General features: G+C 40.0%; 1 protein-coding gene across 6 annotated transcripts in view; it reads left to right on the forward strand.

Moving 5' to 3' along the window:
• LOC110835312 (furin-like protease 1) overlaps positions 1-14,063 on the forward strand; it is a 329,508-nt gene that overhangs the window by 266,428 nt on the left and 49,017 nt on the right. For all 6 annotated transcript variants that reach the window (XM_087340543.1, XM_087340544.1, XM_087340545.1 and 3 more), the window contains one exon: positions 8,557-8,655. In XM_087340543.1, coding sequence (XP_087196669.1) covers positions 8,557-8,655 — 99 coding nt within the window. The remainder of the gene's footprint in view (positions 1-8,556; positions 8,656-14,063) is intronic.

Consider the following 14,063-nt stretch of genomic DNA (forward strand, 5'->3'; position numbering starts at 1 on the left):
CTTGTAATGGCGTCTGTTACCTGGCAATGTCTGGAACGAGAAATATCCTTTCAGCGTTATTTTAGAAACTTTTCTTAAGTCAACATTTCGAAGATGGTATCTGATACTTTCCAAAGCGTCATGTTTCCTATAAGCAATAGAGTTTTTAAGAGAAAATATAAATGTATCGGAGACCATTAGAAACGTCTCTCGCTATTTGACAGCGTGTTACTAAATATAAGTTCCTTTATCTTGTACTCAAATTCTTTGCCATTCTTATCTTCCCATTTCTTATTCTGTGTCTTTCTTACCTAAGTTTTTTTTTAAATAAACCTCATTTTTCTCATACATTTCGATACTTTTATATCATCTTTCATTTCATGATAATGTGCTTGGTGAAAGTCGGAATGTATTTTTTCGGTTCTTAAATGTCACCATCACTATACAGTCTACATGTGCAGTACTCCGATGTTACCAGTTGTCAGATATCACAAACTCAGTTGTAAATGCCCCGAGAGGAGAACTTTTCGTTACATCTTAATTTTAAGGCGCCTGGGTCCTGTAATTCACTTCATGAATCAAAGTTAGAAAAGTTTATATTTCTGCAACAAGAACGCGTTGTAATCTTTATAAAGGGCCGAATAAAAGTATTTGTGTTATCGGTTAACCTTTCTGTTCATATGATTGTCAGTTGCTGAAGTTATAGTTTACATAGATATTTCTAAATTATTTGCAACCATCATAACATACAACTTCGACAATAAGTGACCTTAAACGTTTCTGGTGTCTTTAAATACCCAACTATACAACTATCTCCCCAAAAGCTGTCATATACTGACAACAAAGCAAAATACTCTTGACTTATGGACCCTTCTTGTTTGGAACTTCACGAACCACAATTCTGGGTTAACACTTAAAATATTTACTTAACTTGAGTGCTTCGTTATGAGTTCATGAAGAGATTTAATTCAGTTTCAAGACTTGAGTGCAAAGTCGTTAAGGATTACGTCGTCATGCTGTCATCTACCCTGCAAGTTAAAGAGCTCCTCCGCCTTACTTGTGGCTTGCGGAACAATAATACACTCTTCCGCTTTGACTGCGTGGGGGTACACGCCCTTAAATTTGTTTTGTTGTGAAATTAACACGTTGCCTCCAAAGCAATTTCTGCCGGGTATAAATTTTGTGTCGTGATCCTCCAGTGACCCTCAACCTACACTGGCTTTAAAAAAATACTGTGTGAACCACGTGACATTCTAAAGTCCTCATTGGTGCCTCTCATGTTACCGGAATAGATTCTCCGGTGAGCCAGCGGTGACCGTTTTGGCAGCCAGCATGGACAAGTCTGAATAGCCTACCTTGTAATGACATTTGTGTGGGCTAATTTTTTTTAAAGTGGCGTCTGTTTATTTTATAGAAAGTTATCACGAGATAACATTTTCTTTTGTAAAAGAACCAGTGACGTAATGACGTAACGCTGTGAGAGATGAAACCGAAAAACCAAAATTTTCCGTCTATTTATGAAGAACTTTTGTTAGGTTAGGTTGCTTGTACCCGCTTCTGTTCAGCTGCTGTGCGGTATTTCTCTCTGTCCATTCAGTAGGTTGCTGTAAATCTGTGAAGACGTTCTTTTCTCCTTCTCGTGGCGCATAATAAAATAGCTTTCTTATCCTTCCATTCGAAAACACTCTGAGAGGCGTTTTTTTACTCACTCACGTGGTGTAGGGAGACTGGAATAATATTTATGCACTTCATCCTATGTTCTTGAGGAAGAGCTCGGCGTTCATACGGCCAACTAATACTAATATTCCCTTGTCATATTCAGGAATGCGTACGCTTACTGCCTCCCGTTGTTTCTTCTACGTCATGGTGTAACGATTAAGACTCATGCGTTGTTTTTTCGAGGTCAGGGATTTGAAATTTGGTCCCGAGACATTCTGCGATTTTCATCAGTCGTTCCAGGCAAGTACTGGGATTGTAATGTATTTTAAAATAGGTGGAAGTTTACATTTAACGCAGTTAGGACATGCGTGTATTAATTAATTTGTTTTAAATAGTCCACAGAATATTGTAGCACTTTAATTGTCTTTGTGCCCTGTCTTAGCCCATATGATGTCATCTCTCAGCATAATATTTCCTTCTACACAAGATTACTTGGCAGCAATCTTCTACCGAAGACCCGTGGCCAAATGACATTCATCACCATTTTCATCTACGCAACACCTGTAGTGAACAATATTGGTTGGTGTCTTTCTTGTACCGAAGACCTGCGGGAGGCAGGGTGTTTCGTATTGAAAAATAACACGTATCGCCTTTATGATAGAGGCAACAGTCATCTCTGGTCCGTCGGTAAACTTCCACCAGACTCTCGGCGCAACATCGCAGAATACAGCTATCTTCATATTCGCTGCCGTGAGAACCCGAGAGTCGCAAAACATGTATATTTTCTCCTGCCGATAACTAGTCTGCGCCATTGCTTATGCTAATACAAAGTATATTAATAACCGCCTACACAACTTTTATTTTTCTGTATACTACATGTTTCGACCTGACCAGGTTATCTTCAGGCGTAGAGGCAGAGCTGTATTTGGCCCGTGACATAGATGTACAGGCCTGTATACATAGGTCTATCTTATTCTGCGTTAACAGACACCAGGATCCATGCATTAATTTTAAAGTCGTTAATGCATTTAAAGTTATAGGTACGTAGGCCTAAACATCTGCGTTCCAGGCGATGCTTCTCAAGCGATCTACGTCTGAGCATTACCAGGTTAGGCCGAGACATGTAGCCTAATCAACACCAACATTCGTTGTGTGTTTGTAGACTCTTATTTATAAGGGCTGTACTTTGTATTAGCTTAAATACACAGCAAAATGCAGTATTTAAAATCAGCCATTGTTTATAATTTAATGTTCTAATGAAAACGTGTAGTGTGAGGTACGGAAAGGATTTATTGTTTCGTTTAATTTTATTAAGCAGTCGCGGAGAGCCTACGGTGTGTGATTTTTCGACCTGATGGCGGTCTCTTATGAACATGATAATGGAACTTTGGGTTTCGACTGAGTAGCTTTAGTTCCACCAGAAGGACTTCGTTACTTGTTCATTTTTGTTCTTCTGCCGACGACTGGAAACGAGAAAATGTCGTACTAGACTTTCTTTCATGCTTGATTTATCGCATTGCATTGCCAGTTATATTGTTGGGGGGAGGGGGAGATAAGATCGACCTCATAAAGCCCTACCAAATTCCAGTGCATGATTGTACCACATTTTATTCAACTAGTGGACAGTATGTAACTTTATGTCCTTTGTTGGTGTTTTATTTGCGTTTAGAGAATTATAAGAAGTTGGCACATTAGCGGCAATAAATAACGCGTTGGACAGAGAGGAATGCTTAAACTTACAATGTATGTACCGCGAGTGTGTATAAATTGAATTAGGTTGCTGCTACATCCGACTCGTGCTTTACAAACTTCTCTGTTCATAATTCTAGTGCAGGCGTAAAATGTTCTTGCCCTCGGCCCGTAAAATTAGTCCCAGTTGTGCATTACGTTGTTACATTATTATCGTGATTGTTGGTTTCCTCTGGCAGTTTGTACTCTGAATGCACAGTAACGTTTTATTTTTACGAGTGTGGAAATAAATTAACTCTTGCCATGTCGTCTCTTCGGTGTTCGTTCTTAATTAATATGGTGTTAACTGTGTTCTGGATGCGGCTACTCTGAGTTTACTTGTATTTTAATCGGGGTAATTTAAACTTAGTAAGAAGTAGTAAATTATTTTCTTCAAAATTTCTGGCATTGCAGAATCCCAATTTTAATCACTGTCGCCACAAAATCATACCACGAGGTCGCATATTGCATCTGTTTAATTAATTTTATTGATGTAGGCCGAAGGAAAACAAATGTAGTTGTCCGTGGTGCGTATCAAGGAAATTCTTGGTCTGTCGAAGCCTACGGGAATTAATCTCTTTTGAGTTGAAAAGTAACACAGTTTGTTGCATCATTATGTTTACAAATCGGATTGAAAGTGCAATGTTTGTAAATTTCTTTGTTTGTGAATTAAATGTTAAGACGATTCCTGCCGAACGCATCAACACGAAAGTGGCCGACTGACCCCAGACTTCGCCAGATCCCTCCGTAGGCCCCACCGTATCTATTTTTAAGCATTTATCGCTACCAGAATCTCTAGTCAGAACTCAGTTTTAAATTTTTCGACATCACACTCGTCCAGCCAAGCGTGGCAGACATTATTATACTGTGAGAATCTCGTGATATTCATGGGATCGTGACGTGGGAAGTTTAGATGGGTAGTAGGAGACGAGGGGTAAAAAACCTGTCCAGCTACGTGCCATGTAGGCGCTCTGGGGAAGAGGTCGTACAGCTTCTTCTCATTCTCAACTTCGGCGCTAGATGGGCGTGAGTGATCAGCGTCACGCCGGAGACAACGAGGGGTACATGTACGATCTTGGTTGGGAAACATTTGTTGTGCATACTAACAAGGAGATGGATAACAGTAAGTGGATTTTGGGGTGATGGATTTTGAGATTTGAAAAAAAAAAAAAAGGATAATGTCTCATCGTACAACGGAGAACCCCGATGTTGCGAAGTCACCTAACGTTTTGCCAGACTTGTTCTTGTTTCGTAAGAGCTGACCTGAAATAATGTGTGTCACTCCAAACAATTTTTATCAAATTAAGTAACAATTCGTGGTATCAAACCTAATTCTGAATGAGAACTGGAGAAAGGGCTTAATTTGTGAATGCTGGAAAAAAAATTCTCTCCACGTCGTTTTAAGTAGAGTAGTAATATCTACTTTTGTATTTTAGTGCAGCGACTTTTAAATTAGACTGAAATATTAACTTGAAACGTGAGTTCGTTGCGTGATTATGTCTCTGGAGTAAGAGGGCTGTTGTATTTTAATTTAGCTTTGACGACTCACTGCTGCCGCAAGTATTCGAACCCCTTCCCCGCGGTGTGCTGTGTGTTCAGCGCACCAAACCATCATCGCACGAAGAACCGTCAGCAAAGTAAACAGTCCGACTATCGATTGTCATATCCCCGGAGTGGTGTAATTGGCTATGGAAAGCGACGTCGCTCTGGGCGGGTGGTCTCATAGGAATTGTCCGGGCAGTGAATGTTGCAGATTGAAACTCGCTGCGATTAGATCACCCAGAATCCCACGTAATGTTGGCACTAAAACGATTTTATCGATTGCAAACATGGGCTTGACTACGAACCTTAATAAGAAATGCGTGTACTGTGAGTCGTATAGATGGCGGTGATGTTGGAGCAGCCAAAATAGGCTTTTTTGTGGTTATTTATGCAGTTTTCGCGAGCCTTCTATGATTTGCTCTTTCCTGGTTTTAATGCATATTTTCCTCAGACCCTCCCTTTTCAAAACCGCAAAGCTATGTTCCGTCCCTTCGGGTGAGAACCCAAGTTTTACACCCGTACAAAACAACAGGCAAAATTATAATTTTGCGTATTTAAATGTTTACGCTTTAAACATATGAGACCGGAATATAAGGAATTCTTAATTGTATAGTAGCAGTCGTTCTGGGAATTTAATTTGCTCTTATTTTCTTTGCTTCGTTGAATTTTTTTCTATATCTGAGCTTTTCCACAAGTTTTTCTAGTATTTTACACATTTATTATGGGGTTTTCTTTCACTCTGGCTATACGACATGAACATACACTTACAATTCTATTCTTTTATTTTTGGACTGACTTTCGTATTGAAGTCTAATAGAGTTTCTGTGTTTCTCTGCTGTAGTAGCCTGCTTTAATGCAGACTTGCAGCAAGACAGCTTTCTTTCACTATTTCGGTGTACGCAGTTCACATTATGCTTTCATACGACGAAGACAGAAAGTGTTCATACATAAACTAGTAATTAGAAACAGTTCGTAGTGTATTAGTAATCGTTTTTAAACTTACTACTTTAAACTGCAACCATATTATGAATTGTTTATTAAAACAAGGCATGACAGAACTGTTTGCTACGTAGATTTAAAGTCTCAAAGATCGTCTCTGGGTCCAAGTAGCTAACAGCTGCATAATTATTACGGGTGTGATTTCCAGAGATGCTGTGGAATTGTAATCAGTTTCCATTCTCCTTGCAGGATCTGTTCTGTCTTCTCTCCTCTATCGTAGACTCGTGGTTATAGATGGTTAAGCTGTCTTACATTTCGAAACACCCCAAATTAGTATATTTTATGTTTTCAACTTTACAATTACTAAAAGATATAGTTTGTTTATTAATTCTAATTTGACGTTATTTGCTTGTCGGAATATATGAACCGGCTAGGTAATTTGTTGTCTTATTCAATAAATCACTCTCGTCTTGCAATAGAATCCTTGAGTCGCTAGTGAATCATATCCCGAGTCAAATCAATCCACTTCGCACCCTCATACGTCATTTATCTAGGAATTTTGGTGATCGCTTGTCAGTCAGTTGTTCACTGCTGTCAGCTGTCACCGAAGCTAACGGTGGCCATTTTGAACACCTACACTAGATTCGCTAATTCACTAAGTGCCAATGTTGACGAATGTAATGGTTTGATTATTAAAATGTCTTGTTTAATCTATTGAATGTGTGTATATTTTGGGACACTCTATATATATATATATATATATATATATATATATATATATATATATATATATTGCTTTCATATGCCAAAGTGTTGCACTGATGGTCTTCAGTTTCGTATAAGAAGTTGTAGGGGCCTTGGATAACCCCACTGAAAAACTGAATCTGTATTTTGCAATTCACGGACACTGGCACTTTAATGTGTCGTTGAGGTGATGCGGGGAACATCTGTGTAATGGCTCCAAATGTTTCTCTCTTCTACTTTGTGGCTTCTAACGATAATGAAACGTAAATGTTTCGTCGAGTCTTGCTATTTATAGCTTTAATGGCGAGTCTTATGGCAAAGGATTTTCCTGAGACCAAACTGAATTGGCTGAAGGTCACGGAGTTAGACCATGGTGAAAAATGGGATGTTTTCTTGGGATTCTGTCTAAATGCGGGCTGGGACTTTTGCCCCAAGTTTCTGAAATCCTTAGAGGACCGGCTTTAAAACATATTAGTAGTAATAGTACAGAATGTTCCAAAAATGTATGCAAATATAATACGGTGTTCGCATGTCAGTTTCTCACCGCTGTCAATTGTCCCACAAAGGTAACGATGGTCATTTTGAACACCTGCACTATATTCGCTAATTCATTGTCAGTGCTTACGTATGTAGTGGTTTAGCTTAGAAAATGTCTTTATTTACTTCATTGAATGTGTGTATATATCTTCTTGGGATACTCTGTTAATACCTTAGTGACTTAATCCAGCATCTGCGTTTTTCCTTACATTTAACGCCAGATGGTAATTATTTGTACCACTTTCTGTAACGTTCCGTAACTCTGCATTTTACTCACAGAGCGTACTTACGTGTTTAACATGATTCTAAGAATGAACAGCAGGATAAACCGATTGATCTTTGTAATGGTAGCGGGGTTTTTCTTTCTAAATTTTGGATGCAGATTTCCATAATGACTTATGCCTTTTCTGGATGTGTTAGGAAAGACTGCAATACGTCTCTAAAAGTGCATGTAAATAGCCCAGAAGCATGTGAGTACACTAGCTGTTGAGAAATGAGTTCATCTTGAGGGGCACGTGGTCTATCAGGTGGTCACGAAATTCCTACCTTTCATGGAATCAGAAGGTTTATTATCGAATCAGTTCCTCATCTCACACCTTGTTTCTTTAAGATGCATTTTAATATTATACATTTATCTACTCCTAGGGCTCGCAAGTGCTCCTATTCCTTAAGTTTGTTATGTTAACCACTTAGAACACAAGAACCACTGTCCGTATAATGAACTCACCTGTCAAACTGCTTGGCTTTACTTTTCCCTTGCTTTGTCACTCTGAATTCCTACTCAGTGTTCGTAACAAAATTTTAGAATTTCAGTCTAATAGGACAATAACATTTATTTAAAAAGTTATTTTTTAACGGCACTTAAGTAATAGATGTTGGCAACGTCGAGTCAGGTCACATGCTATGAACTAGTGCCCCCCCCCCCCCCCCCCCCCCACGACCACAGAACGGCGAACTGTGAGTCTCTGCACGCACTAGATACAGAGTTCTTGTTATAACAGAAGACTTTGGCTGCCGTAACTTTATGTAATTTAAAATAGTTTCCCATGTAAGTCGAAGACTTGTGTCCCCCCAACCACAGAAGAGTAGTGCAGTCTTCTGTACATCCAGGCTTACGCTGCTGCGTGGCTCTGTACAATTTAAGCAGCGTTTGCTAACGCATATACGGCGTGTCCCATAAGCTGAATGCCACAGACGAACTCTGGTAATTTGTCAAAATGGGGAATATGTGAGGAGGGTAAAATTTGCTACAAATTATGCGGTCCAGTACTTGACATCGCAGCTGTGGGGGGGGGGGGCTTGAGACGATTATTAATCATTTTCCCGCTTTAATTTCCCATATTCTGCCAAACAACAAAGATCTTATATGGCCCACGACTCAAGGGACATTGTATTATTTTCATAATTTGTCTGTCTCTCCTTTTGCAGATATTTCCCGACTTCTACCATTTCCAGCACAACAAGGTCGCAAAGAGATCTGCGGGGCCTAGCTTCGAGCACCATGAAAATCTACTGAGGGAGCCGCAGGTAAGGACCACAGCACTCGTTGCTTGCTTACAGTCTCCTTGTTGTTTAAACGAGAATGTGAAAGGACCACTCACGTGTACGCTCTACTTCGTACGCACAAGAGAGAAAAATGTATGACGAATTATATAGAAGTCGTGTATGCAAATTAAATTCCTCAGTAGTCATTTTGTCAGTTTATCGCGGTTACAAGCTCATTTTTTTTTTACTTGCGTTTTGCTCAGCTTTTGTGATAAGGCATGTTTGTAACTGCTGTGAAGTAAACATTAATGCCTTCCACCGAAATGCAGTACTGCAATCGATGTTATTCCAGTGGGTTTTAATGCCAAGTGGACTTGTAACTAGATACCGGCGTTCTAGAGGAACATGCTACCTCCATCTTTAAGGCTGAACCCAGAAGACAAATGAGCGTCTTCACAGCCGCGATGGCATCTCACACAGTTCTGTTGTCGACAAACATAATGATGAACATAGAAATGAAGTCAGTTATTTGTCTAAAGCGTATTTATTGATCGCATGGCTTACTTTGTGCTGAATTTGTGGAAGATAGATTTAAATACCCTTAATATTAAAATATCCAGTTGATTGTCGCGACCTAGTGGTTAGCACCCCTTCGTATTCGGAAGGTTCTGTTTTCAAATCTCGTCCCGGAGGTCGGCTATTCGAAGTCAGGGGCTTTTCGTCATTTTCCTTTGTCGCTCCACGCAAATGGGCAACTGGACCACGACCATTCCTTCCAAACACTTCCAAAGTCAGTATTCAGTTATTATTGTATCATCCTACGCTATAGTCGTCAGTTACTGGCAGCGTCGTTAAATAAACCACAAATTAAATAAAATACATGAACCGTGTTTTGTCATGGTCATGAAACCGAAACCAGCTGGATTTCAGTTACTCTCAGCTTGCTACCTCACGTCTCCACGTGATTGTACGTATTAGGCCATATACAATGAAATGAAAGCAGTGTTAAAATTCCCACTTTTTAGAGTTTGATGCGAAAGACGTGTTGCCGGATGAAATCAGTGCCAGTAGTGAGTGACTTTTATTGACAGGCGAACATATGTACTGGGATGAAAGCTGGATGAAAGGGCGAGAAGGCTTTAACGCGACGTTAACTTCGTTATCGGGGCCATATACAGCACCCAGCCTGCATTTTACAAGATACAGCTTACTTCGCGCGGTCTGGGTTGTGGGCTTTGGTCTCTCGGACGCTGGGACCGTTGGTTCGAATCCCATTCAAGGCATGGATGTTTGTCCGCGTCTTTCTTTGTTGTGCTGACCTGCATAGTTATAGGCCTTGCGACGGGCTGATTACTCGTCTAGGGGGGCCTGCCGATGTCTAAATAGGTCACGTAAGCGCCCCAGAGAGACGTGGGCTTCCACTTAGCTACAGCAATGACGCAGTGCTAGGCCTTTCTGCAAGGTCCATAACACGGAACATTTTACGTTGAAGGGTTGGCAGCCTGGCGCTCAAATTCCCTGAAGCGCTTCTTGTATTAATTGAGAAGTAAGCTTAGTGCTATCCAATACTAACTAACCACGGAGCAGAGCCCTTCCTGATAAAGTAGGATATATCAGATCTAAAAGTTCTTGACGATGGTGAAGAGTCAATTGAATAAAAATTTTCTTGGATATTATCCATCGTCTAGTAAATATAAAACGTAAAACGACGTTTCGGAGATAGGGATTAGCTCTATCTAGTGGGCCCAACTGTGTAGGAACCTGAAGACGGAGATAGAGTCCCATCTCCGAAACGTCGTTTTACGTTTTATATTTACTAGACGATGGATAATATCCAAGAAATTTTTTTATTCAAAGTAGGATATGTTTAGCCAGTCGGGATATTCCCCTACATTACATTACCCGAAGGTTTATTGCCATTTTGAGAAGATTCTACCATCCGTCATTATACTGAGCTATATGAATCCAATCTACAAGCTTTAACAGTTTTTTATTCCACCCCATATGCGGAAAGGTCTTCACAGTGGTCTCTTCCCTTTAGGCTCTTCATCCAAAATTTTCTGACGTTTCACATCTCCCCCATCCGCGTTACGTTACCCTGCTTGATTTGATCATCCTAATAATATTCACCCTCCTTTAAGGCCGAAATATTCTCAGCGCCGTGTTCTCAAACAACCTTAGTCTGTCGTGTGAGGCGATGGTTCACGCCTTAAAAAAATTAAATAATAAAGGTAGCATTAGCAGTAATTTGGGATTGAACCCTATACAGTGAAACTGTACAACATTTTTGTAACAGCAAATGTGATAGGTCCGCAAGCGCAGAGGGCTGTCTTATTGGCTGAAGAGAATGCTTTTTCCTTTTTTAAAACTCTGTAGCCAGTCACAGCGAGGACTGTAGTTGAGAAACAGTTGTGGGCTTGACAGCTACGAATATTTAACAGTGCGGTATTATTGAGAATTCATGGACCTGGATGTAGAAACAAGATAAACCTCACGTAAGTTATTAAAGGTACAGTCGCTGACTGTGACGAATTGGTTTACAGACAAAGGAGAGGCACTGAGCAAATATATGAGCTGTTACATTTTTATCTCCGTGTCTGAAGTAATTTTGAGTTGAAAACAATACAGAAAGGCCAGCGGAAAGGATGTAACTCTGATCTTGTGGTGGCTCGCGTGAGCAGAACTGCAATTAATTTTAACTGTACGCGCACTGTGGCCAGTGGCCCCTGTTTTTCTGTCACTCTGCAGCCTGAAACTAAAGCGACTGTCACCGTTAAACCGTTGAAGGCTTCGCTGCCATTTATATGCCCCCACGGTTTAGTAAAGTGTGAAATGTATCACGCTTTGACACTTTTAAAGTAGGTGGACGTTATTTGTCGTATCATTGATCGAATCAGAGTAATCTACTCAATTGCAGGATTTGAGGTTTTTACTGTGGTGAGTCCGAAGATGGATGTCTTATGCGTTGTAGCGCCGTGTGGTCTGGAAGAAGTTTACCGACGTTTTAGAGATCCACCCTGATGATGGAGGTCGTAAGGACCTTCGAAACGTTTTAACTTCTGCCAGACAACACGGCGCTACAATCCGGAAGACAGCCATATTAATTATGTTGAATTACTACTTCAGTTAGCTACTTAACTCGCTGCAAGATACTTACGATTTTAAGGCTAAGAGATTGAGGTCGATTTTTGTTGTTGCACAATTAGCAATGGTCAGCACGTGTCTGAATTCATCATTGAGACAAAAACTCATCTCGCCAGGCATTTAGTCCATTACAATTTCTCGCGCGCGAGTTACTCATCGCCCTGATGGTGGAGGCAGTAGGATCCTCTAAAACGTCGGTAAGCGCCTACCAGACTACACGGTGCAACACATCAGAAGGCAGTCATCTTCACGAGATAATTGCATTTGGAACAGAGAGACCCGTGTATACCATTTGTACATTTGTGAGGAAATTAATATACTGGTGTCTAAAAAGATGTATACACAGCAGAAAGTGTTGTTGCCGCTTGTCAGTCAGTTGTTCATTGTTGTTAACTGTGCCTCGAAGCTAACGGTGGTCATTTTGAACACTAGTTTCGCCAATTCACTAAGTGCCATTGCTGACGTATTTAATGGTTTAGTTTAATTAAATGTCTTTATCTCATTAATTGAAAGTGTGCGTACATCTTTTTGGGACAGGCTGTATTGACCATGACTATCAGTCGGGAGAGGTTTTGGGTGGACATTATAGTAACGGAAGTGGCCGCCAGTGGTGTGGTACGCTATCACTCTTTAAGTAATCCTCGCTGCCCCGAGGGGATTTTTTTGAAATCCTCCCCCTTCGATAAGCGAACACTTATTCGGCTTTAGACAAATCAGTGCTGTTTGGAAAACCCGTAGTGATTTAGTACGTTTTATTTAATGAAACTCACTACGAATAATGACAATTGGAGAAATACATGAAAGTAAATTGCCCTATCTCCGTCACAGCTTATGACCTAACATTTATGTCTAAAATGTATTTTCGCATTGTACATAAAGTGAACGCATAGTGAGGAAGGCGTTCTCAGCTGTAAAACTAGATGAAACGTGGCATGGGAATCTGAAATGCGAATTTAATTGCCGTGCGTGCCGGTTAAGTTTAAGTTTACATACAGCGGAAATTTGGAGATGTGTAATTCCTCCAAAACGGTTCATATTTCTGAAACTTTATGTACGGCGGAAAGAAATCCCATAAACGCCTACAACTTTTATTTGAAATATTTTTCCGTAGGGTGTACTTTTAATGAAATGAAATAAAATATATATTCTCACTGTGCGTGGCTGTTACGCGATGCAGGTAGCGCCGAGTATCACATTCATACCCGCAATATATGGGTCCAGGGAGGCAGTCAAAGTAACGAGCACAGTTTGCTTCACTGATTTTGTGGACGCGTCATCATCAGGCATGAGTCCTCAGTTTCATTTATTACCATGAGTATGTCTGTAACACAGTTTTTCCTCTCTACTCCGTAATAAGTATACTTTGTAAATTTCATTCTTTTTAACTTAAGGTGATATATAACATTTTACCTGGTACTTGAATAGAACGTATTCTCTGTTTGTTCTGGTCGGAATGGCTAGACAATATTTTTAAACTTTCATCAAAATTCAACGTTATAGAAGGACAAATGCGCATAGAGTGAGCTTACTTAGGTTAAATTACTTTGTATCATAATATAGGACGATGCTATTGGCTTGTGTAATTGGCTATACGGTGTAAGAATCCCCGAAACACGTGGATCTAATTGAGGAAATTAAGTAATATAATAATACATAGTACATGGATGGTTATAATTTAAAGAAGTAGTCCTAATTAATACATACATGTCGTGGGTATTAGTCAACTTAAAACGGTAGCGAAGTTAGTAAATTATGTAAATTAAATGGGATAGCTGGGTTCGTAAACTGTAAGAACGCCAAAATTTTCCAGAAAGCACTGCGGCTCTTCCAACTTCGAAAATAATTCCCATCTGAAGAACAAAGGCAGCCGAAGTGTGAAGCTGGAGCAGTAGAAGCTATATGAATGGGTTCGTGGCGACGTTCTAATAACTGTGATGATAAAAAGGTCTGATGTTTGATAGGCGAACCCGAGCTCCGTTGGCAAGGCTTAGGGAGTCTGCAGACGGGTTTCTTGAATTTTTGTCTTTTTTTATGGTCTCGCGCTCTTGAAGGGAAGATAATATCCGCTGTGAATCTTCGATTTTTCTCTTGATTCGGTTGTCTTGGCTTGTTCTTCCACTCTCATCGCACTCTCTCTACGTCATATTTTTATTAATTCAAGCTGTAGGAGATCTTATTGATTTCTCCTCGCAAGTTTTGCGGTTAGAAGGAAATGGAGCACGTAAAGGCGTTTGACAAAGAAAGAAATTTGTTTCTTATACACGGAAGTGTAAGGAATAAACCATAAATAAATATTATTCGGATAT

This window comes from Zootermopsis nevadensis, unplaced genomic scaffold (assembly GCF_977971745.1).
Source record: "Zootermopsis nevadensis isolate Lab colony 2312 unplaced genomic scaffold, Znev_1.0 Znev_ptg000061l, whole genome shotgun sequence".
Taxonomy (NCBI): Eukaryota; Metazoa; Arthropoda; class Insecta; order Blattodea; family Termopsidae; genus Zootermopsis; species Zootermopsis nevadensis.